Source organism: Bombyx mori, chromosome 24, assembly GCF_030269925.1.
Source record: "Bombyx mori chromosome 24, ASM3026992v2".
Lineage (NCBI taxonomy): Eukaryota > Metazoa > Arthropoda > Insecta > Lepidoptera > Bombycidae > Bombyx > Bombyx mori.
In genome coordinates this window covers 17,582,465-17,608,358 of record NC_085130.1, presented here as the reverse complement: position 1 = coordinate 17,608,358, position 25,894 = coordinate 17,582,465, and the positions used below count along the sequence as shown (strand labels likewise).

At 40.3% G+C, this 25,894-nt stretch overlaps 1 protein-coding gene across 14 annotated transcripts in view; it reads left to right on the top strand.

Annotated features, from left to right (window-relative positions):
• The window catches only part of LOC101742826 (LIM domain-binding protein 2), a 74,377-nt gene that overhangs the window by 33,227 nt on the left and 15,256 nt on the right, over positions 1-25,894 (top strand). The window contains exons 1-2 of one of the 14 annotated variants that reach the window (XM_038019621.2): positions 21,126-21,691; positions 23,185-23,605. The exons of 2 other annotated variants lie outside the window; for them this stretch is intronic. In XM_038019621.2, the coding sequence (XP_037875549.1) occupies positions 23,442-23,605 (164 nt within the window). In that variant the 5' untranslated portion in view covers positions 21,126-21,691; positions 23,185-23,441. 14 annotated transcript variants of the gene reach the window in all.

Genomic DNA, 25,894 nt, shown 5'->3' with positions numbered 1-25,894 from the left:
AACTGATTACCACAATGAAGGATAACGTCGCGTAAGAAAAATCAAACTTTTGAGCCCGTGTGGCTTGGTACCACCGCCTTGCCTATTTCCGCCGCGAAGCAATAATTCTCATCGGTTTTTGCAGCAGCCGTTGTACTGTAAAAACTAAGACTTAGGTCTCAAGATGGGTTAGTGACATTTACATTGTTAATATCTATAAGCCCACTGAGTTTCTCGCCGGATCTTTTCAGCGGGTCGCGATTCCGATCCGGTGGTAGATTCTGCGAAGTACTACTGCTCTTGCTAGGGCTAGTGTTAGCTATTTCTCTTAGGTTGAGTCCGTGAGCTCACCTACCCGTCTGGGCGTAACTGGAATAACCCCTTAGAATCCCAGCGAATAGGTAGGGGAAGTCTATAGCTACTTAAAACAATGTTTTTTTACGTACCTAATCTGATAGCCTTGAGAGGCTATTTCAGCGTAACCTTAGCTAGTAGGTGAGCTTACGGGGCTCAAACCGGAATGATGCTAACACTGACCCTAGCAAGAGCAGTGCTTCGCAGAATCTACCACCGGATCGGAAACGCGACCCACTGAGAAGATCCGGCGAGAAACTCAGTGGGCTAAAACTTAATTACAATATTAAACATAATAATGATATAAATAAAAATGAATTGCTGTTCGTTAGTCTCGCTAAAACTCGAGAACGACTGAACCGATTTGGCTAATTTTGGTCTTGAATTATTTGTGGAAGTCCAGAGAAGGTTTAAAAGGTAGATAAATATGAAAATGCTCGGAATTAAATAAAAATAACAATTTTGTTTTTCCTTTGATGTGTGCCCCGGCGGATGGATTCCTTTTGTATGTTTTAAGTTTATTTTATACAAAAGTTTAAGTCTTTTATTTATCGATTGAGGCACTACGAAGTCTGCCGGGTCAGCTAGTACAATACAAGATTTTATAGCAACGGTCGATATATTTTTTTGGTCTACATGAAAACGATTAGAAGCATCTTTCGTAGTGAAACCGATAATAATTGTCGGTTCCACACAGTGACAGACGGACTAACCTATATTTAAGTCGAAGGGAGCGGGTCGAGGGGCGAGCACGTGGCGCGCGTGGGGTGCCACCCCCGCCGCGGTTAAGGTTGCCCTGGTACCGCCGATAAGAATTTTAAAATATTTTCATGAAATTTTAAAATTTATTTTTACACTTGTAAAGTCTTTTTATTGTCCATGTTATTGACAGGGGCATAGTCAAATCAGTACGCGTCCATTTTTTTTTTAATTGCTGATGTGTGTGGACGGACCTGATGCTAAATGGTTACCGGAGCCCATAGAGTTATACAACGTAAATGCCACCACCCACCTTGAGATATGAGTTCTAAGGTCTCAGTATAGTTACAGCGGCTACCCCACCCTTCAAACCGAAACGCATTACTGTTTCACGGCAAAAATAGGCGGGGTGGTGGTGCCTACCCGCGCGGACTCACAAGAGGTCCTACCACCAGTAATTACGCCAATTATAATTTTGCGGGTTTGATATTATTTCTGCGCCATGGAAGTCGATCCTGAACATTAATTTATTAAGTACGTATTTCATTAAAAAAATTTGGTACCCGCCTGCAGGATTCGAACACCGTTGCATCGCTACGTACGAATGCACCGGACGTCTTATCCTTTAGGCCACGACGACTATTACATTCAAACTTAAATTTATAAATAAAATTATCTACAATTTATATATTTGTAAGATTCCAAATTTTGTAATTACATACATACTATAAAAAAGTGATCGTATTATAAAATATTGAAGTAATTATCTATACTTCTATACTAGAATTTTATGAAGAGAAAAGATTTGTTTGTTTGTATTGAATTGGCTACGAAACTACTGAACTGATTTAACAAATTCTTTCACCGTTGGAAAGCTACGCTATCCCCGGGTGACACAGGCTATATTTTTTATATTTTCAAAAAAAATTGGGATCGTTCCTGAAACTCCAATAATGTAATGTGTAAAAAATTACCTGAAATTCTTTACATCGCACGCTCTACTTACTACCCAAGCGAAGCCGGGGCGGGCCGCTAGTTATCAATATAGGCATATTAAATAAATAAATAAAATAAAATTCATTTAATTCACACCCTCTTAAGTCCTTATGTTGTAAGTAGAATAATACTTTTTTTTTTTTTTATTGCTTAGATTGGTGGACGAGCTCACAGCCCACCTGGTGTTAAGTGGTTACTGGAGCCCATAGACATCTACAACGTAAATGCGCCACCCACCTTGAGATATAAGTTCTAAGGTCTCAGTATAGTTACAACGGCTACCCCACCCTTCAAACCGAAACGCATTACTGCTTCACGGCAGAAATAGGCAGGGCGGTGGTACCTACCCGTGCGGGCTCACAATAGGTCCTACCACCAGTGATTACGCAAATTATAATTTTGCGGGTTTGATTTTTATTACACGATGTTATTCCTTCACCTTGGAAGTCAATCGTGAACATTTATTAAGTACGTATTTCATTAGAAAAATTGGTACCCGCCTGCGGGATTCGAACACCGGTGCATCGCTACATACGAATGCACCGGACGTCTTATCCTTTAGACCACGACGACTTCAACGACGACTTAGAACTATGTTAGTAAAATTAAAATTAAAATTAGCAATTTAAACATTTAATTCATAAATCTGTATTTAAAAATAGTCATTTAATTCATAAGTTTAATCCATTAAACCTTATTTTAGCTTCTTTATTTTTATTTAATCCAAGTTTTTTTTAAGGATCTATTACTAGAATCCCGAAGACTATGTCTAGACTTTCAGAGATACGTGTGGGTGTGAATACGGATTAAACCAGGAGGTATGGAATTAGCTAACAGTCGCCCGAGTGCCTCCGAAGGTGACTTGATAACTCAAGGGCAGCTGCTGCATCTATAAGTGGCATATTATATAGAGCATATGCGTATTTAGGGTTATCCCGATCCTGCGGAAAGAATGGAAAGCAGTCGACGTCGCCCAAAACACGTCATTACGGATCCTCCCGATCCACTAACGGTGCTTTTAGGTACTTCAAGCACCGGTCACCGTTCTCGTCGAACCCGTCGCTTGCGACGAAGGGCTCGACGAGTAAATTAACTCTCAGACACAGCCCACTGAGTTTCTCGCCGGATCTTCTCAGTGGGTCGCGTTTCCGATCCGGTGGTAGATTCTGCGAAGCACGGCTCTTGCTAGGATTCGTGTTAGCAACGTCGTCAGGTTTGAGCCCCGTGAGCTCACCTACTAGTTAGGGTTACGCTGCAATAGCCTCTCAAGGCTATCATCAGCTTAGGTAGGAATAAAAAAAAAAAAAAAAAGCTTAGGTAGCAAGTTGAACTCTCTGACAACTTCGACTTCCCAACACTAACTCATGTGTCGAAATATATTTTTAACACGCTTTTATTAGCTTCAGACGTATGTATGTTAGTATGTAACGGAATATTTGAACATGATTTTGACCCCCTTCAAAACATCGGATTAACTCGAAATTTGGCATACATATTAAGGACCGATGACAATTCAATATTTAAAAAAAAAATTTGAAATGCAACTAAAAAATTAAAAAGAAATAGTATGTAGTTTAAAAAAACTCAAAAAATACGCTTTTATAGAAAATCCAACTAAAAATAGAAAATAAATTTGAATCAAAAATAGTGTAAGAAAAAATGATTTTATTGTAAAAGAAGCGTGGGGTGCCTTTCAGTATATTATCAAAATAACCCTTATATTCATATCTGTTCATAAAATATTTATAACTACTGATACCATGCACCCACGCTATTTTTTACGATAAAATAATTTTTTTACACAATTTTTAATTCAAATTTATTAAAATTTATATTCTATTTTTAGTTGGATTTTCTATAAAATCGTATATTTTTAGTTTTTTTAAACTATTATTTATTTTGTATCAGTTAGTCCACCGAGTTTCTCGCCGGATCTTTTCTCAGTGGGTCGCGGTTTCGATCCGGTGGTAGATTCAGCGAAGCACGGCTCTTGCTAGGGCCAGTGTTAGCAACACTCCGGTTTAAGCCTCGTGAGCTCACCTACATGTTAGGGCGAAGCTGAAATAGCCTCTCAAGGCTATTAGCATAGGTAGGGAAATAAAAACTCTCAGACACAGCCCACTGAGCTTCTCGCCGGATCTTCTCAGTGAGTCGCGGTTCCGATCCGGTGGTAGATTTTGCGAAGCACTGTTCTTGCTGGGGCCAGTGTTAGCATCACTCCGGTTTGAGCCTCGTGAGCTCACCTACATGTTAGGGCGAAGCTGCAATAGCCTCTCTGGGCTACCAGCTTAGGTAGGAAGAAAAAAAAAAAAGAAAAAAAAGCGATTGGCTCCTCGTATCACGCGCCTGCTCTTACTCCCCGCACTTTTAATGTACATTGTCGATTTTTCAACAAAAACTCAATCCAATTACTTATTTTGCTCACCATTTTTTAAATATGAATATCAATCTTTCTTAGTTATTATAAAAAAAAAAAGGCAACGCACTGGCGTAAACGCTGGTGACCGTGGGCGGCGGTGACTCACTTACCATCAGGTGACCCGTCTTGCTCGTTTGCCTCTTAGTTGATATAAAAAAAAAAAAAACAAACACACTGCATATAGACATGTTTTCTCTGCTGATCATATAGCTATTTTGCGGACTAAATCTTTATAATGCAAAGTCATGTTATTGTAAGCTGCCTATTTATGATTTAAATTTTGACCATTATAAAAATTATTTGCAGAACAAGGATTGCTGTCTGATTTTTTTAATTGCAAACAAAATCTTTGTATGCGGACCAAATTATTTCAATGCTGTTTTTTTGTGGCTCACCAAATTTTATAATTGCTAAACATTTCATTATTTCTCTTTATTTACTTAATTTTTATGGATAGTTAAAAAAAAATATTAACATTCTGTACTCCTTCTCTATATTCTCTATAAGTGTGGGAAATTTCATAATCGTCCGTCCACGCAATATTCGTAAAAAGGGATACAAAGTTTTTGCTTCACGTAATATAGATGTTTCAAAATTCAAAATAATGTTTTTGTTTTTTGACTGCATTTACGTTGTTAATGTCCATGGGTTGTAGTAACCACTTAAACCCAGGTGGGCCGTGATGGCGGGGACGCCGCCATGGGAGCTGGAGGCGGAGTCGCTCGCTGCCGACTATCGGTGGCGCAGCGAGCTCCGTGCTCGGGGCGTGGCGCGTGTCTCCGAGAGTGAGCTGCGGGCGCGGAAGGCCCATTCTCGGCGGTCCGTGCTCGAGTCGTGGTCGAGGCGATTGGCCAACCCCACGTGGGGGCTACGGACCGTCGAGGCGGTTTACCCGGTCTTTGATGACTGGGTGAATCGTGGCGAGGGACGTCTCACCTTTCGTCTGGTGCAGGTGCTGACCGGGCACGGATGCTTCGGGAAGTACCTGCGCCGGATAGGGGCTGAGCCGACGACGAGGTGTCACCATTGTGGACACGACCTGGACACGGCGGAGCATACGCTCGCTGTCTGCCCCGCTTGGGAGGTGCAGCGCCGTGTCCTGGTCGCAAAGATAGGACCTGACTTGTCGCTGCCTGGCGTCGTGGCGTCGATGCTTGGCAGCGATGAGTCATGGAAGGCTATGCTCGACTTCTGCGAGTGCACCATCTCGCAGAAGGAGGCGGCGGGGCGAGTGAGGGAAAGCTCTCCTCACTACGCAGAAACCCGCCGCCGCCGAGCAGGGGGTCGGGACCGGGGTCGTATTCGTGACCTGGCCCCCTAAGAGCTAGGGGTCCCACCCGTTTTGTGCGGGGAGGGACCCAGACGAGGGGTGGCGTGCTCTGCACGCTCACCCGCAACAGGAAGCCGGGTGATGGTAGACCGCGTTCCCCCGACCGCTCTGGGGGAAGGTGTAACGCGGCGCCATCAAAGCGGGCTCTCGGCCCGCTGAACGAGGGAACCGGTGGTCGTTTCGCTGGCGGCCACCGGTCCGGCGTCCGTGGGACGGTGGGATGGATGTAATGTGCTCTGCGTCAACCCTGTCCCGCCGTTTCAATAGCCCCGACTGGGCTCTGGCCCGGTCCGAGGTAGGGCGCCGGTTGTGAGCGGCAGGAGTTTTTAGTGAGGTTCAACTCCCACATACCCCACCTGCCGCGCGGGTGGAGATCCGGCGATTTTCTCCAGTGGAAAAAAAAAAAAAAAAAAAGGTGGGCCGTGAGCGCGTTTCCTATCTAATAATAAAAAGTGGGTACTGTTTGCGGGATTCGAACCTCGGCACAGTACCATCGCTCGATATGAGTTCGCCGGCTATCTTAACCTTTAGGCCGCGACGACTTCAAAGCAAAATTGATTATATTATTGATCGAAGGTATAGAAATGATTGGTCTAATTTAATTACTTAATTAGGTAACTAAAATATTTTTCTACGGACTAAGATCCCGTGCCCTTCCGATCAGAGACCTCAACTACGAAGTCATCGTATTAAACATTTTGAAACTTTAAATACGAAGCTTACAAGTGCATTGATTTTTCATTTGCATTCAGAGCGAGACGGCGCGCGTGAATAGAGGCGTGCGAGCGAGATGGCAGACTTGTTAATAGAGGGTTCGACTTCCCTTCATTCATATGTTCCTGGTACTTTAAGTTTGTTTTGGGTCCGTTGTTTACGATTTCTCTTTTGGCTGGCGGACAGAGCGGCTATTGTTGTTAAGCTATCATTTGTTTTTTATTAACGGCAAACAATAAATATACTAATAAATAGTAGAAATAGTAATTTTGTGTTAAATTGTGGCAATTTTTTTAATGATTACTAATGATTAGATTTTTAAGGGTTAGCATTTTTAGATCAAATTCGTAGGGGCACTGTGGAATTATCCTAGTCTACGGCTCGTCTGATGTTAAGTGATCACTTCTGTTTAATACCGTACGGGATTACGTACGGAATTAGGTGGATAGGAAAAAGGGAGTTTGCTACTAGGGTCGCATGGCAGAGCAGAAGTAAGAGTCCCAGACCCGTTTTCTGGATTACAAGCCAGAGGAAATATTATAATGAACACGCTACATTAGTATATGCCGGTCTAGACCGCAATTTATTCCCGTGTATCAAACAAGGCGAATAAGAGATCAATCTAAGACTTCTTGCCAATTCCCAATCCGAAATAATGATGACTACCCCTTTTAAGGTTGGGCTAATCGTCTTGATGTCCATGGACTCAACGTCTACGCGAGTATATCGTTAAAAGCTGCTTAGAATTCTAACTCTAATTGTAACGATCACGTGTTTTTTTTTAACTTCAATAGACATACCAACGTTTTTATTTTCGATTACGGGTTTAGTCAAGAAAGTGTACAAAATAATAATAATTTCCATCGTAGTTCGCGTGTTTATGTGTGCGTTAAAGTTCGTGATACGAGCCGTAGTGACGGCTGTCGCTGTGTGAGTGTACGGCGACCGAGCAGACTTGATATACGTTATATATTTTTTTTTATAATTACAATATGATCCAATCTTTTCTTTGAGCAAATATAACTTATATGGATTCGTATATAACTTTTAGTTTTATTTTCCGCTTCTTTATTCCCTACCTATTCGCTGGTAGTCTAAGATGCTATTACAGCTACGCGCGGGCGGGTAGGTGAACTAACACACTAGCCCAAGCAAGAGCAGTGCTTCGCCGAATCTGCCACCGGATCGGAATCGCGACTCACTGAGAAGATCTGGCGAGAAACTCGGTGGGCTGTGTCTATGAGTTAGGACGGTGACCGGTGCTTGAGGCTTCTAAAAGCACTGAGGGTGAATCGGGGGATCCGACATGACTGAGGGTGAATCGGGGGGATCCGACATGTTTTGGACAACGGCGGCTTTGCCCTGTCGCGGTCGCATAAGTTCCGCTTCTAAACTATTATTTCTATAGCAGTTGTAATTATTGAAATATATTATGCAAGTCTTGACGTAAAAAACTCACATTTAATCAGGATAGTTTGTCAACGATGAAGATGTGTAAACTTGGTAGTATCGGCAATATCAATGACAGTTATCCGGCCGGCATACATGCAAATAGGATCATGAGCAGCAAATAATTTAAAAAAAAATAGTAATTATTTTAATTCTCTCTCTATCTCTCTCTTTTACCAGCCTTTCTCTTATCGCCCATGATGGAGGGATCAACTTTCCTTATTTTTCTTGTCCACTACGCTCTACTTTCGACATCATCGTCAGTAACATTACATTTCCTCTTGTCCTAAAGCACCACATCATTCCACCTTATCTTGGATTATCTCTAGATCTCCGACCTTGGAGATCGAACTGCAGCGCCAAAAATAATTGTAATTCTCAATTACAAACTCGAATTGTAAATAAAATACGATTTTGAAATCAGCCCCATTTCGCCTCCGTTATAACAGACATTTCAATTTACAAGTTCATATTACTTGTTTTTTGGTGATATGAAATAATAATTGGATCCGATATACCAGAAAAAAAATTAGTATCATCTCAATTCTAATATGACGCGGTTGAAGCCGTAAATATATTTCAAATCGCAGAGTACTTCGACAACAAAACTTTCGAAAAAAAAAAAGGACAATAGTATCAAAATCCTTTTTTACCACTATACTATAAACAACATAGAGATGGCACATACATACACAAATTATTATAGACCGCACACACACACACTACACTCGTCCCGAGTCGCAGAGATGAGACAGACGCGACGTTGACGGGAGTCTTATTTATTCGTGGACTTTATTAGCATAGATGAGTATTAATAATCTGTGGCGTTTAAGAACGCATCTTTTTATGATGCGTAAGCCGGAACGCACGAGAGGTGAAAAAAGAATATAGTCTGTGACACGAGACCTTTTTACCGCCAAAAAATTTAAAACATAAAAATAATTTATAATATTTTTAATAACTAATGTAATATAATTACTTAGAATTGTTTATGCCCCTACAACAATAAAATGAATATTGTTTCAACTGTGGTGTTAATTACATAAAACACGACTTTACGGCGAAATAAAGAAGACTATATAAACTCCCTCAAATACTTTTTTTTTTTTTATTGCTTATATGTGTGGACGAGCTGACAGCCCATTTGGTGTTAAGTGGTTACTGGAGCCCATAGACATTCACAACGTAAATGCGCCACCCACCTTGAGATACAAGTTCTAAGGTCTCAAGTATAGTTACAACGGCTGCCCCACCCTTCAAACCGAAACGCATTACTGCTTCACGGCAGAAATAGGCGGGGCGGTGGTACCTACCCGCGCGGACTCACAAGAGGTCCTACCACCAGTAATAAGAAGTTTCCATATTTTTTTTTCAATTATCTTCATAAATGACGAAGCTCTGAAGCTTTTCCTTCCCATTTTGAAATCGAATGACGCGCGGCCGGCCGGCCTACGCAAATTGAAATTGCGAAACTCCACCTTAAAAAAAAAAATCAAACCCGCAAAATTATAATTTGCGTAATTACTAGGTGGTAGGACGTCTAGTGAGTCCACACGGGTAGGTTCCACCGACCTGCCTATTTCTGCCGTGAAGCAGTAATGCGTTTCGGTTTGAAGGGTGGGGCAGCCGTTGTAACTATACTGAGACCTTAGAACTTATATCTCAAGGTGGGTGACGGCATTTACGTCGTAGATGTCTATGTGCTCCAGTAACCACTTAACACCAGGTGGGTTTTCAGCTCGTCCACCCGTCTAACCATTAAAAAATAATTATTAAGCGTATAAGGTCTTAAAGAAAATTGGGTGTTATTAGATAAATAATATATTTGTAACAGCCAATTAGTTGGACCTTAGAACTTATATCTCAAGGTGGGTGGCGCATTTACGTTGTAGATGTCTATGGGCTTCGGTAACCACTTAACATTAGGTGGGCTGTGAGCTCGTCCACCCATCTAAACAATAAAAAAAAGGGGAAAAAAGACAAAAATGACTGATTCGGTGGTGCGTTAGTTAGCGGTTCTGACTGTTATATCGAGGGTCGTGGGTTCGATTCCCTCATCGGGGAAACATTCGTGTTTATATACCTAGTCAGGTCATAAATTCTGTCACATGTTTAATGTAAAATAATTGAAACAAGTTTATTCATTATGTAACCATTCATATACCAAAATGAACTTAACAAAACATAGATTCTTATGACACTAAAGTTTATTCAAAATGACCTCCGTGATTTTGAATACAGGCCTTCAATCTGCGTGGCCAGTCGTCTATCGCAGCACGAACGAGGTCCATGTCAATATCGGCGGCTGCCTTAATCAAGGATGTCTTGAGTGACTCCAAATTGGGATGAGGCTTTGAGCACGCCTTTTCCTCCGAGTGTTGCCATATCTTGTAATCTAACGGATTCAAATCTGGACTGGAGGAGGGCCAGTCTTCGAGCCGGATGAAGTCGATTTCACGCGCCGCCAGCCAGTCTTGTGTGCTCTTCGCCCTATGAGCTGGCGCCGAATCTTGTTGGAATACCCAGTGCCTGTTATTGAACATGGTATGAGAAACAGGTTCCACAAGGTTCGTCAGGACTGTATTTTGATACACAACTGCATTCGTTTTTACACCTTTCTCACAAAAATGTACCTCTGTTAAGCCCCAATAAGAAACTCCCAACCATACCATGAGCGAGGATGGAAAATGACCTCGTTGGACACGCGGAATACGGTTGCTCGCTTCTTCACTACTGTGTGCGTACACCTTATCATTTTGTTTGCTGTAGCTCTCTTCTACGATAAAAATTTTTTCATCCGAAAAATGAATTTCCCGATATTTTTTTCCCGCGTACCGCTTCAACAAAGCGCGGCATCTCTTCAGTCTCAGGTCCATTAGACGAGCATTCAAACGATGTCCTGTTTTTCTTCGATATGCCCGAAGCCCTAAGTCTTCATTTAACATTCTTTTCAACGTGGTTCTGCTTAACCCCATCTGAAGGGCCAACAGCTTCTGCTTACGTTTGGGATTTCTTTGAATTCGCTTTTATCACTGCTGGAGTCCTAACAGACCGAGGGCGACCACTTCTTGACCTGTCATCTACACTAGAGTCTTCATTGTATCGTTTGATGGTACGATAAACGAATCTTTTGGTTATATTCAAAATTTTCAGTATATTAAAAATTTTAATTGGCGCGTAACCGCAACGATGCAACGCAATAACTGCAACACGGTCTCTTTAAGCGTCCACTCCATATTTAAAAATGAGTAAAATTCTATACAGTATACATTTTTATTTTCATGAACGATTCGAAATTCGAATTCAATAAACTTTTTTGTGGCCAGCATTCTAAAAGAAAAGTTTTTACTGTGTGACAATACTTATGACCTGACTAGGTATATATATCTAATCGTATATAAGTATGTATGTCTATCTCTGGTACCCATAACACAGGGAATCCTAATTTGGGTGCGGCTGACCCTGCGTGATTTGTTTCCAATTATTATTAAGATTATTAAAATTATCAATAATAAATAAGACTAAAAAAAGCAATTATTGAAACCATAGCGCCATTCAAACCCTATTTTAACATAACGCTATTTTTTTTCCAAGTCAAAATAGGCTGTATATTTATTTCGAACTAATTTATTCGATAACTTTAAATTCAAACTGCTATTGGTTTAAATTTTAAAATGTTCAAAATAGCATTCGTAATCAAATCTTTAAAACAATATCACAACGAATAAGAATTTTATAAAAAATAATCGAATATTTATCTTCTATCTATCTTCTCTATCTAAATATTAATACGTGAAGCAAAAACTTTGTATCCCTTTTTACGAAAATTGCGCGGACGGAGGAATATGAAATTTTCCACACTTATAGAGAATATAGAAAAGAAGTGCACAATGCTAATATTTTTTTTAAATAATGCATAAAAGATACATTAAATCAATCAAGAAAACATTACACACACTACATACCATGTTTTGACGCACACACGCATGCATACTATTTATTGTCAAACTTTTGTTCTTGACGTCTGTTGTCAAATTGAGATTAGATTAAATATTGTTTGTCTTTGTTAATTTTTTTTTATAATGTAGTCTTGGCGAAATTTGTGATTATAGAAGTATAAAATACAATCATAATAGTGTAAAAACTTACAATTCTAATTAATTATAGTCGAATTTCGATTACTGCGGGACCTCTAGTATGTATAAAAATGAATTGCTGTTCGTTCGTTAGTCTCGCTAAATAAAACTCGAGAACGGCTGGATCGATTTGGCTAATTTTGGTCTTTAATTATTTGTGGAAGTCCAGAGAAGGTTTAAAATGTAGATAAATATGAAAATGCCCGGAATTCAGTAAAAATAACAATTTTATTTTCCCTTTTGTTTGTTTTAAGTTTGTTTTATACAAAAGCTTAAATCTTTTATTTATCAATTGAGGCACTACGAAGTCTGCCGGGTCAACTAGTCGGTTATATAAAGGAAAACATTTAAAAATATAAAATATAATTATTATGATAAATAATTGATATAAATTATATTATATTGATATTTTTTCTTGAACTTGTTAAACCTTCGAGCCTAATCGCTGTACAACGACTCCAGAAACAGAACGGCCTAAGCGACAAGACCACGAATTATGTTCTCTATTTTAACTGCGTACATATTATTTTAAAGATTTCTGCGGGATTATTAAGTTGCTTTGTTTCAAGGTGTTATTGTCTGTCCATTGATGACGTCACTGACGCTTTTTATTATTTTTTTATTGCTTAGATGGCTGGACGAGCTCACGGCCCACCTGATGTTAAGTGGTTACCCTAGCCCATTGACATCTGCAACGTAAATGCCGTCACCCACCTTGAGACATGAGTTATAAAGTCTCAGTTGCGGACCACTAGCTTACACTGCTCTAGTATGAAGCCGATTCTCTTGCAATATCACGGGTCGTTTGGAGCCTCTGAGCAGACCCTGACGCAGTGACTCGCTCCTTCCATGATTTGTGACATGTGAGGAAGAAATGCTCTGAGGGATTCTTCAAGATTATTCAAACATCTAGATTTTGCCGTCGCATCCATTTTACATTAGCTTTTGCTTTCTTCCCTACCTATGCTGGTAGCCTTGAGAGGCTATACCAGCGTTAACCTAGCGTGAAGGCGAGCTCACAGGGCTCAAACCGGAGTTGTTGCTAGCACTGACACTGGCCCTAGCAAGAGCAGTGCTTCGCTGTCTTTTGCTCTAGTAGGTACACGAGCGTACGCTGAGTTGAATGTGAGTGGTTATTGTTGAAGTGTTGTCAGTGTCAGGGACACTGTCGATTCGCTCTCACCGCTGACATCGTTGCGTTCACCCATGCCCTTTCAAACAGAGAGAGTGTTAGGGCCAGTGTTAGCAACGTCCACGGGTTAGAGCCCCGTGAATTCACCTACTCGCTCGGTGAATCTAGTATGACCCCCTGAGGTCACCAGAATCGGTAAGAAAAATAAAGAGAAATCTTCGTTCCCACGGGGCTTTTTTTTATTGTTTAGATGGGTGGATGTTCACTGGTTACTGGAGCCCATATACATCTACAACGTCAATGCCGCCACCCACTTTAAGATATGAGTTGTAAGGGTCTCAGTTTTAACAGTACAACGCCTGCCCCGCCCTTCAAACCGAAAAGCATTACGGCTTCACGGCGGACTCACAAGAGGTCCTACCACCAGTAAAAATAGCAGTAATTGAAAAAAAAACAAGGTCCCTGACTAAAAAGCTGTAGTCAAAGCCGCTCTGGATGATGGGATGAGGATATCTAATGAACACGTCAGAATTAGTTCAGGCGTTTAAAAGCTATCTATATTTAGGTATATAATTATTTTTTTTTATTGCCCTTGTAGGCAGACGAGCATACGGCTCACCTGATAGTGAGCGGTTACCGTCGCCCATGGACTTCAGCAATGCCAGGGGCAGAGCCAAGCCGCTGCCTACCGATAGATACCGAATAGTCGATGTGTGTACGTTTCCATATAGTCTTAAGTAAAGACGGATCGATTTCGATGAAAAATCCAGGGTGTCTTCAGGATTGTCTTAACGCGTGATCCGGTCAAGATTCGTCGCGATAGGATCAAAAACAAATCGAGAATCGACCATCAAACCGGCTTTGGCCAGCAGTAGAATAAGTAAGTTTTACTGGCGGTAGGACCTCTTGTGAGTATGCGCGGGTGGGTAGGTACCAGCACCCTGCCTATTTCTGACCTCTATTCTGAGACCTTAGAACTCATATCTCAAGGTGTATGGCGACATTTACGTTGTAGATTTCTACGGGCTCCAGTAACCGCTTAACATCAGGTGGGCCGTGAACTCGTCCACCCATATAAGCAATAAAAAAAAGTTGCCTAACAAATTTTTTGACCGACCACAAAGACAAACTTCTCGGTATCAAAACAAGACAACGTCAACTCTTTTTGTTATCCAAAGCACACAAAGTCACGACTGAAACGTCATCTGTCAAAAATGACAGATTTCATTCGTCGTCATTCAGACGTCAATTCTAAAATATTATAAAATAAATATTCTCGTACCTACAAAATTTTTCGCCCGAACCTGCTGCGTACAACACTACGGTCGACGAGACCGAGTAATAATAATCTTTGTTTATTTGCATTGAGGCGAGCGTGGGTGTGTGTGCGTGTGCTGCGTTTACTTCGAGGAACGTACTCGCACGCGACTTTAGTTTTAACTGCTTAAGTTTTTTTTTGTTACCTAATTTAGTTACTTCAGAGAATTAATTATGCCAGCGTTACCTAACTAGTATGTGAAGCTCACGGGTTCTATATTTTTGAAAAATTCAAATCATTAATTTATTAAATGTTGGCTTTTTTATTACGTATATGGGAATAGTAATTTTTAAACGTACCTATTTATTTGTTGGTAGCTTAGTAGGATACTTCAGCTACGCCCTGACGGCTGGATGAGCTCACGGGTTCAACCTGAGAGAATTTGCTAACATTAGCCCTACCAAGAGGAGTGCTTCGCTGAATTTACCACTGGATCGGAATCGCGACCCACTGAAAGAATCCAGCGAGAAACTCAGTGGACTGGGTCTGTGGGTTAAAAAGTTAGCTCAAGTGATTTTTAAAGGCCATGGATCATCCACTCATCTGAGTTATAAATAAAAAAATGCAATCTTCTTTATCCACCTTATCCCACTAGATGGGGTCGGCACAGCGAATTCCATTCTATTCCATTCTCTTCTATCAGCCGTCATCTCAACACTCACTCCTCTCTCTCTCATATCGTCATTCACACACTCCGTCCATGTCTTCTTCGGTCGACCTCTTCCCCCTTTAAAAAATGCAATGGTGACAAAATTCCTAATCATAACGTTTTCCAATCAATTGAAAGTTGGATTGATCCATTGAAAAATTGCTACCGTACTAGCAAGTCTTTTGTTAATTAATAATAAAATTAAATACAGTGCTTTGTTTTTGTAATACCCTCTCTTCTGCTGTCAACTCTTGAATAATATCTTAATCTAAATCTAAATCACACTAACGTTATTGTTAATAATAATACGTATATCGATGATAGCACGTTACACCTGCAAGTACCGCTGTTAGATTTCGAATTCAACAGTTCAAAATAAAATGATTTAGTTTTGAAATTATCCAAAGCTTCCAGGGTTGAGAACTACCATTTGATTCGCCTGATCTTCTTATTCTTTGTTTTTGTCACTCTTGACTGAGTGGTCATCATCTGGTGTTGGTGGCAAGCTTATGACCGCGTCATATCACATGATAACAGGTAATAAATATATTAGTTTGACGAAATGGCTTTATTGCGAGTTGGACTGTTCCTTCAAAAGCATATTATATAAGCATATGCATATGCATAAGACGAGCTCACAGCCCACCTGGTGTTAAGTGCTTACTGGAGCCCATAGACATCCACAACGTAAATGCGCCGCCCATCTTGAGATATAAGTTCTAAGGTCTCACGTATAGTTACAACGGCTGCCCCACCCTTCAAACCGAAACGCATTACTGCTTCACGGCAGAAATAGGCAGGGCGGTGGTACCCACCCGCGCGGACTCACAAGAGGTCCTACCACCAGTCAGAACGTAGCTAGCTCGATTTACTTTAACCACAACACTAGTAAGAACTTAAAGGCCAGTAGCACAATAGCCGTGCAAGTGAATTACTGAAACTAAACACAGCACAAACTGCTGATAGTCCCTTATCGCATCAACTACGTCACGGATTCCTTCTCGCTTGCACTCGCAACCGCATCGTATACGCGTCCCGCTCTAAAATTTTCTCTGCACTCCCTCGCTCTTGTACGGGTTCGCGTAGCGCTGTCTCGCTCGTACTAATGAATTGAATCAACAACTATTGCTCCCTCACGATCTTCTCCATAGATGAGTCCCGTGTTCGATATTTATTTACGAAAAAAATAGTACCTCTTTTTAGCTTTTCTTTTCGCCTTCTGGCCGTGGATGCGGGTTGTTGAAGCTTGACACGAGTAACTATACTGAGACCTTAGAACTCATAGCTCAAGGTAGATGTCTATGGGCTCCGGTAACCACTTAACGTCAGGTGGGCCGTGAGCTCGTCCACCCATCTAAGCGATACAAAAAAAAACATGGTAAACCAAAAAAATATGAAACTTAATTGAAATGAATAATTATGAAATTAATTTGGTATACTTATTAAGGACCGATGACAATTCAATATTAAAATAAAATAAAAAATTGAAATTCAACTAAAAAATGAAAAATAAATAGTAGTTTAAAAAAACTAACAAAATGCGCTTTTACAGAAAATCCAACTAAAAAATAAAAAAAAAAATTTAATAAATTTGAATTACTTCAAATTTATTTAAAAATATTTGAAAAGAAATTTTAATTCAAATTTATTAAAATTTATTTTCTATTTGTAGTTAGATTTTGTTAGTTTTTTTAAACTATTATATATTTTTAATTAATCCTTTAATATTTAATGAAACCTGTTATAATTAGAAGACGGACTGATGTTTTCCTGAGAATTATAAAACTTCGTTTAAGTCAAATAAAATAAATAAATCTATCCTGGATCAGCTTCGCATCCGAGTCAGGCTCTCAACAATCCGTTACCAGAGGATCCTCAGCTACTTCGGTTATATTGCCCGCCGACAATCAGATAACTTGGACAAAGTGATTGTGACGGGCAAAGTAGAAGGAAAGAGACCCCGCAGCCGATTACCTAGCCGTTGGTGTGATCAACCGCTCTAACCGGGTTGCCAGTCGCGACCACCATTCGAGCAGCTGAGGACCGGACGAGATGGAAACAGCTCACGAGACAGGCAACGGTCAAGTTTCAGGGACACGACCTTCAGCAATGAAGAAAGCGACGAAGAAGAAAGGAGTCAAATATGCTAATGTCGACTTCTCAGCGGGTCGCGTTTCCGATCCGGTGGTAGATTCAGCGAAGCACTGCTCTTGCTAAGGCCAGTGTCAGCAAAATCTCTCACACTAATTTCATTGTACCTACCACTATTTACTCTGCACTACCTCTGGTTGACTGATAGAGAATGCCTTAGGTATTAAGTATCTATATATTAATACGTGAAGCAGAAACTTTGTATCCCTTTTTACGAAAATTGCGCGGACGGAGGAGTATGAAATTTTCTACACTTATAGAGAATATAGAGAAGAAGTGCAGAATGTTAATTTTTTTTTTAATTATGCCTATAAATAAGTACTATGTATTTGAGTAAACAGATATACACACATATATACTCAGTGTTTATTGTCAAACTTTTGTCATTGTTGAAAGTGGTTGAAAGTCTGTGATCAAATTGACAATAGATTAATACTGTTTGTGTATCGGCAAAAAAAAAAAATTGTTTGTCTTTGACATTATTTGTCTATAGTGTGTATGTAATCTTAGCGAAATCTGTGAGTATAGAAGTATAAATAGTCTTTGACAATAGAACCTTAGTAATGTTCAAACTTATAATTTCAATTGATTCTAGTCGAATTTCGACTACAGATTGACCACTAGTAATAAATAAATAATTCTCAAGATCGTCTTGGTAACTAGATAGGGAAAAAAAAAGTTAGGATTTTTTTTTCATATCGCGACGGTCACCGTCCACCACCTACCGTCGTCTGTCTAGCGGCGATGGCAAACGTCACGCATCGTAGCGGGCACGCTTTCTCTGTGCTTTCTCTTCAATACTTTACATGAAATTTATTGTCGTCACAAAAACTAGAGTTCGTTGACCTTTGCGATTAAAAAAAAAATTTTTTTTGTTTTGTTTTTGTTTTTTAATTAATTTCGCTTTGTATAGACAGCTCCGGAGACGATGTCTGATGTTTTAATTGAGTAAGATTCTGGCGCCAACAGATCACTTGACCGCTTCGCTAATATCTATATATTAATACGTGAAGCAAAAACTTTGTATCCCTTTTTACGAAAATTGCGCGGACGGAGGAGTATGACATTTTCCACACTTATAGAGAATATAGAGAAGAAGTGCACAATGCTAATATTTTTTTTAAATAATGCATAAAAGATACATTAAATCAATAATGAAAACATTACACACACTACATACCATGTATTTGACGCACACACGCATGCATACTATTTATTGTCAAACTTTTGTTCTTGACGTCTGTGGTCAAATTGAGATTAAATATTGTTTGTCTTTATTAATATTTTTTACAGTGTGTGTAGTCTTGGCGAAATTTGTGATTATAGAAGTATAAAATACAATCATAACAGTGTACAAACTTACAATTCCAATTATAGTCGAATTTCGACTACTGCGGGACCTCTAGTATTGAATAGATACGTAATCGGAAAGAGAAACAAAATATATGTTAAAATTTTAAATGAGCTCACGTGAGATGCATAGGTATTTAAATAAAAAATCAATATCGATTCATCTAGAAAAAAGTTCTTAGGTAAAAAACAAAAAAATACCTACAGTCAACTTTTTTAAGTCCGCTAAATGCATTCTATCAGAAAGCTTAGCCTCTTTATTGTTCATGATCGCCTGGTACTTCCACACCGAAATGTATTAAAATAAAATATTAATCATAAACTAGCCGACGACCTCTTCATTAGTTATGACATCCTGGTAGGTCAAGGTTAAGGACTTATCTTTTTTTACTCTAAATTCGAGTGAACGAGCTCACGGCTCACCTGATGCTAAGCGGCTACTGATGTCCATAGACATCTATGTGGATGACGCCACCTTTAATGAAGTTAAATGGAGTGTTAAGTTTTTTCTTCGGTTTTCGAGAGTCACATACCTACGCAATTAAAACAAATTGTGTGGTTTCAACTCGAAAACCGTAAAGTTTTCCCAACTTCGCGAGTCAAGCGAGATTAAAACCGTAAAATTAATTTTAATTTGTAACTTGGGTGGGACGCCTTGTGAATCCGCATCGGTAGGTACCACCACTCTGCCTATTTCTACCGTGAAGCAGTAATGCGTTTCGGTTTGAAGGGCGAAGCAGCCGTTGTAACTACACTGAGACCTTAGAACTCATATCTCAAGGTATGTGGCGGCATTTACATTGTAGATGTCTATGGGCTCCGGTAACCACTTAACACCAGGTGGGCTGTTAACTCGTCCACCCATCGAAGCAATAAAAAAAAACCAGCGAATTAATAGGGGGAAAAAAAATAGAATTTATTCAATTATAAATATGTAACAATAATTATTAAAAGATTACCACCAAAATAATTGTACTTTGTATCGACAAAAAGAAGATACATATTTTGGAACGTATATCTTGAAAATGTCGATAGCGCGTCTGTTTTTTTTTTTTTTTCTACCTAAGCTGGTATCCTGGAGCGGCTATTCCAGCGTAACCGTGGCTAGTAGGTGAGCTCACGGGGCTCAGTCCTGACGACGATGCTAACACGAACCCTAGCAAGAGTCGTGCTTCGCAGGATCTACCACCGGATCGGAAACCCGACTCACTGAGAAGATCCGGCGAGAAACTCAGTGGACTGCGTCTGAGAGTTAATTTACTCCTCGAGCCCTTCGTCGCAAGCGACGGGTTCGATGAGAACGGTGACCGGTACTTGAAGTACCTAAAAGCACCGTTAGGGGATCGGGAGGATCCGAGATGACGTGTTGGGGCGACGTCGACTGCTTTCCATTCTGTCCGCAGGATCGGGAATGGCGCGTCTGTCAAAATATATTTTTAATTTATTTATTCTAATTTTTGTTCTTATCCTTGGTAGCCGGTAAAGTACTATTCTAACTACGCCAGTAGCGGTAGGTGAGCTCACGAGCTCAACCTGACAGAATTTGCTAACACTAGGTAGCCGGCCATTTTGATTATTAATAATAATTTTTACCAAAAGTGCCAAAATTATAATTCACAAATAATGGATGAATTGAATTTCCTGAATTATCTTATTAAAAAGAAAATTATTAATTATTAGAATTAATTAATTTATATTGAGCAATCTTGATAAGACTAAAAAAAAAATTTTTACTTTCTAACTTTTACCGCCCTGGGGACTTGTCCCGACTGCCTCTAATGTAAATCAACCACTGACTAGCCCTAGCAAGAGCAGTGCTTCCCTGAATCTACCACCGGATCCGGATCGCGACCCACTAAGAAGATCCGGCGAGAAACTCAGTAGCTTAGCGTTTAGATTAGCTTGCAAATGCCAGTGCTGCTCGAAGTCTGCGGTGATGAGACGAGACTGAGCTTGGTGACGCTAATATGGTCTCTCTAGAGACTCTAGAGTTTCTATGGTCTACCATCAGCTTAGATAAAAAAAAACAATATAAAAAGAGCTTGGATGCTGCGTCAGGGCTATGTGATGCAGAGCTGCCACGCCAGAGATGTGTGATGGACTGTCAATGACTTGTGCTTAACTGCTACAGAGTGAGAGGTGTTTTGACGACGCTCTGATGTTGTAGTGTAAAAGGAAGGTAGGGCTCCGACTATTATTGTTCGGAACATGTGAACAAACTTATCTTCACAATGTCTTTAGTGTGATTCATTTAAAATGTCTTCGATTCTACCTACGTCACGCTACCCGTGCGGAGTCACAAATAATACGCTAATTAAACGAAGCCATCTTTACTACATCATACACGCGTCCAATTAATAATCAGACGACACTAAAATTACTGATAAAAATCGTCAGAGACGCGTCTACCGTTCGCGGGACGATGTATGTGTGTGTTTTGTGTGTTTTTTTTAATTTGTTTACAATTAACGATAAAGCGGCTAAGTGCGATCTTAGCGAGACGTTAATTGCTTTATCGGAGCGACCTTAGCTGATAGATCGTCTGCTATTGTACGGCCAGATGTGATTGACCGTAAGCAACAACCGGTTCCGACTATTAATCATTCTGACATAATCTAATCGTGTAATATATCCCGGCCGCGAGCCGAGCGGCGGCGGAAACTCCCGAGGCCGCCCGAGCCGCTGACAGTTCGTCACTCGTCCGTCACAGCGCGGCACACTTCTCTTATATACTCGAATTACATAGGTGCAGTATACGCGCCGCCGCGCGCCAACGCCAGCGTTCTATTTTCAAATTTCGATACGATTGTTGCGGCCGTCGATCGTATCGATTCGGTGCTTAGTCGATTTTTTTCAGTGAGGTCGGCGTGTAGGCTTCAGGTGACCTGCCCGCTCGGGGGTTAGTTTTCCCGCACGTGCCGGTAGTGTTTACGTGTCTAAACGGCGCGGAGCTAACTGCGGAGTCATTGACACGCCGCCGTGACACACATTCTTTGACTGACGGCACGCCAACACGTCCGAGGCTTTTAATCTTTTTTTTTTCTCTCCTCCGTCGACTAATTTATTGTTTTACAACGTATTTATCGGTCTTATTGTGCTTCGGAGTTGTGCGAGTGTGCGTGGCGTGGCATTGTTTGTGCTGTTATCAGTGTATCTGCTTGTGATAAGGAAACTGCCGAAGGCGGCGCGCCTCGCGCCAAACGTGAGATCCCCTATTGATGTTTTTTTTTTTGGTGCCGTAGTTTTTTTCGTATAGTAAACTAAAACAGTGCGTGTGATAGTTGAATATAATGCAATATTACACATGCAATAAATATACGAAATTATTATCGTGTTCGATAAAAAAATAACGACTAAAACAGTGCGTTTGCTTATATAAAAAATTTGTTACGAAAAAAAAAATCGTTTTGGAATAAACATCATTAGCATAATTCCACATTTAAATTGATAAAAAAAAGAATCGTAAAGTTCCCACACACGTCACGGTGACGTACTATAAGCGCCAAGTTCAAATTTCGAATTGATCATTCGTCGTGAGATGCGAGCCGTCAGTTTTCACGGACACGTCTTCGCTTTTTATTTATAGACGTACAGTTTGATTTGTATACGAACGTCGTTTACCTACATAGCTCTACGTAGCTGGCGGCGCGTACATAATGTACATCTTGCACTATGTACGGCGGATATAACAATATCAGCGTTCGTGTCTCTGTGTGCGTGCCAGCGTAATGAGCGTTCTATGTGCTAAGAAACAGTAAAAAGTATGGCGCGAACGTTCAGTGCGGCAACGCAGCGTACGTTCCGTAGCCTTGCCGCGGCCAAAACAATAACCATTTTTACAATATTATTATTACATGAATAAAATTCACTTTTATGTCGATTCCATGTAAATTAGAGTTTATTCCGTGAACTTGAGGAAAGCGGTGACTCCTTCATTAATATTCAAATAAGAAAAGCATTTCAGATTGGTATATGTCGATACCGTAATAATATTTTTAAATCGCCTTAAAAACTTCACATGTCAACTACCAATTTTTTAAATAAACTCATATTCGTATTTCACAACCGGATCATGGTTTGGTTAAACAGAAACACACAACTGTCCGAATTTTTTCTTCGAAACAATTACTGTGACATTCCGCCTTAGAAGAAAATCAATAACACTATGATAAAAAACAAACACAGCCGACGAAAATAGACCCCGTGTGGTATACAAAAAAAAATTAACCGAAGTTGACCTTTTTGAACGCGCCTCGTTACTAGTGCGCCCAGCTGACGCGGCGTTGCCAGCTCGTCGGCTGTAGATCGCCAACCTGCGGCCTTATCGCCCCTAATCCGAAAGCATTAGATCGAAAACGGCATAGCAATGCAAAGTATATAAAGGATTTAGGTCGTTTTGTCATCGTCACTACGGCGCTTCCCGCGCGAAAATTTCGAATCGCTTTTATCAGTCGTGTTCGTGACGTGTATGAGGACTTTTGAATTTTGAATTACGTTTTTAAAATTAGTTTCAGTTCATTAATAATAAAAAGAGTTAAAAATAATTGTGATAGTTAAGTGAATTTAGTGTGAGTAAACTTAAAAAAACGGTGTGTGTAAATAAGTAAATGTTTAAAACTAAAAACAGTGCTCGAGAAAGTTTTTAGCGCGGTATAAGATACCAGGAGCGCATAGTAAGCGTGGAAGTTACGCGGAAAGGAATTTCGATTTTCGCGCGCTAGTACACCCCGAAAGCGCTAGATGGCGCGGTGACAAAGTGGCCTACATGCCGGTGGCGTTGGGCTCGCTCGGCGGCGAGGGCGAGTACCGCGACTACGGCCATCATCTATCGCCGCATCATACGCCGCATCCGCCGCACATACAGTACCATGAGTACGCGCCGCCGCCGCCGCCGCCGATCTACCACCCGATACCGGACCCCTACTTCAGGTAAACTCTGCGACGGTTATGACGTCCTGGTACTTCGAGAAATTATACGCTTTTACATGACCTCGTTGGGCCTTTATTTGGATTAATATGAATATAATTGAAATGGTAGTCCACTATTATTGTTTGAGAGCACGTTATTACGGATCCTCCCGATCCATTAACGGTGATTTTAGGTACCTTAAGCACCTCAAGGGTTCGGCGAGTAAATTAACCCATAGACACAGCCCACTGAGTTTCTCGCCGGATCTTCTCAGTGGGTCGTGTTTCCGATCCGGTGGTAGATTCTGCGAAGCACTGCTCTTGCTAGGGCCAGTGTTAGCAATACCTCCGATTTGAGCCCCGAGAGCTCACCTACACACTAGGGTAACGCTGATATAGCCTCTTAAGGCTACCAGTATAGGTAGGGGAAAAAAATTGCTTGAGAAAATTAAATGCAATATTCAATATTAACGAAAATATATTGACACTAGCGGCCCGCTCCGGCTCCGCTCGAGTCTTTAACAAAAATTTCAACGATATTTAACGTTGTTTTATTTTTTTAAATAAACGAACACTTATTGCGGCATAACTTTAATAGTTAGACATATGCAGTCGCGACACTTTCTCTAAATAATAATGTTTTCTACAAAGTCGTAGTACATTATTTTATTTTATCATCAATAGTTTTTGCAGGGCACGCGATGTAAAGAATATTTTAGGTATTTTTTTACACCTTGGGTTACATTATTGGAGTTTTAGTAATGATCCCTATTTTTTTCAAAAAATATTATATCTATATCTATGTCTAATCTAATCTATGTCACTCGGGAATAGTGTAGCTTCCAAACAGTGAAAAGATTTTTTCAAATCGGTTCAGTAGTTTCGGAGCCTATTCAATACAAACAAACAAACAAATCTTTCCTCTTTATAATATTAGTATACAAAAACAAAAACCATCCGTATGCTCTTTTAATTCTTTGCCAAAAATACTTCAAATTACTCTTTTAAAGTTATGTTTGCTTGGTACTTAAAAAAATTGATCCAAATCTTGTGCATTAGGATTACGGCCGCTTCGATTGCTTGTGAATGTTAGAATTTTATATTTCTTAAATCTTAATTACCTAATTACTTTATTTATTTATTTATTACAAAAACTAATTTGTTATTTTAACTCCCGAATCGCTTTGACAAAGAGCTCTATCGACTCGAAAAATCAAGTCACAGCCATAACCTATGGCGCGTCGCTATTCCGATCCGGTGGTAGATTCAGCGAATTTGAATTTGAGCAGATTTCGGCAAGTTCTCTCAGACTGAGCCTCGTCAGATCAGTCCCCAGTCACAGTAAAACCAGAATAGTCTCTCTAGGCCACTGGTGATTACGCAAAAAACCCACCTTCGAACCCACAAACCAAGCTTGCTTTGCAGCAAAAATACGATCAATGGTGATAACTGTTAGTGTGGCTTAAAGGACGGAATTCCTTGTCGAAGTCGTTGGTAGAAATATACCATTTATCCGAGCCAATATCCAATATGATAAATTCTAAAGGTGACGACCTCTGCAATAGTTATGGTATTCTGGTAGCTTAGAGTGAGATTTTAGTTTTGTGCTTCACGACCACACGGCCCATCTGATGGTAAGCGGTTATTGGAGCGGATAGACCTCAAAACGTGAATACTGATACCCTTCTTGAGACTTGAGGTCTTGATTGTAAGGTAAATACAATTAATAAAACCACCCTGCCTATTTCTGCCGTGAAGCAGTAATGCGTTTTGGCTTGAAAGGCGGGGCAGCCGTTGTACTGTTAAACGGATAAGACGTCCGGTGCATTCGCGTTGAGCGTGATGCACCGGTGTTCGAATCTCAGGCGGGTAACAATTTTTCTAATGAAATACGTACTAAATAAATGTTCACGATTGACTTCCACGGTGAAGGAATAACATCGTGTAATAAAAATGAAACCCGAAAAATTATAATTTGCGTAATTACTGGTGGTAGGACCTCTTGTGAGTCCGCGCGGGTGGGTACCACCACCCTGCCTATTTCTGCCGTGAAGCAGTAATGCGTTTCGGTTTGAAGGGCGGGGCAGCCGCTGTAACTAAACTTGAGACCTTAGAACTTATATCTCAAGGTGGGTGGCGGCATTTACGTTGTAGATGTCTATGGGCTCCGGTTACTGCTTAACACCAGGTGAGCCGTGAGCTCGTCCAACTATCTATGCTTTAAAAAAAACTATAAATACAAGGAAAACTATAAAACTTTATATCTTCGAACCTTAAATAACAAGATATTCCACAAGACCACAGCATCGA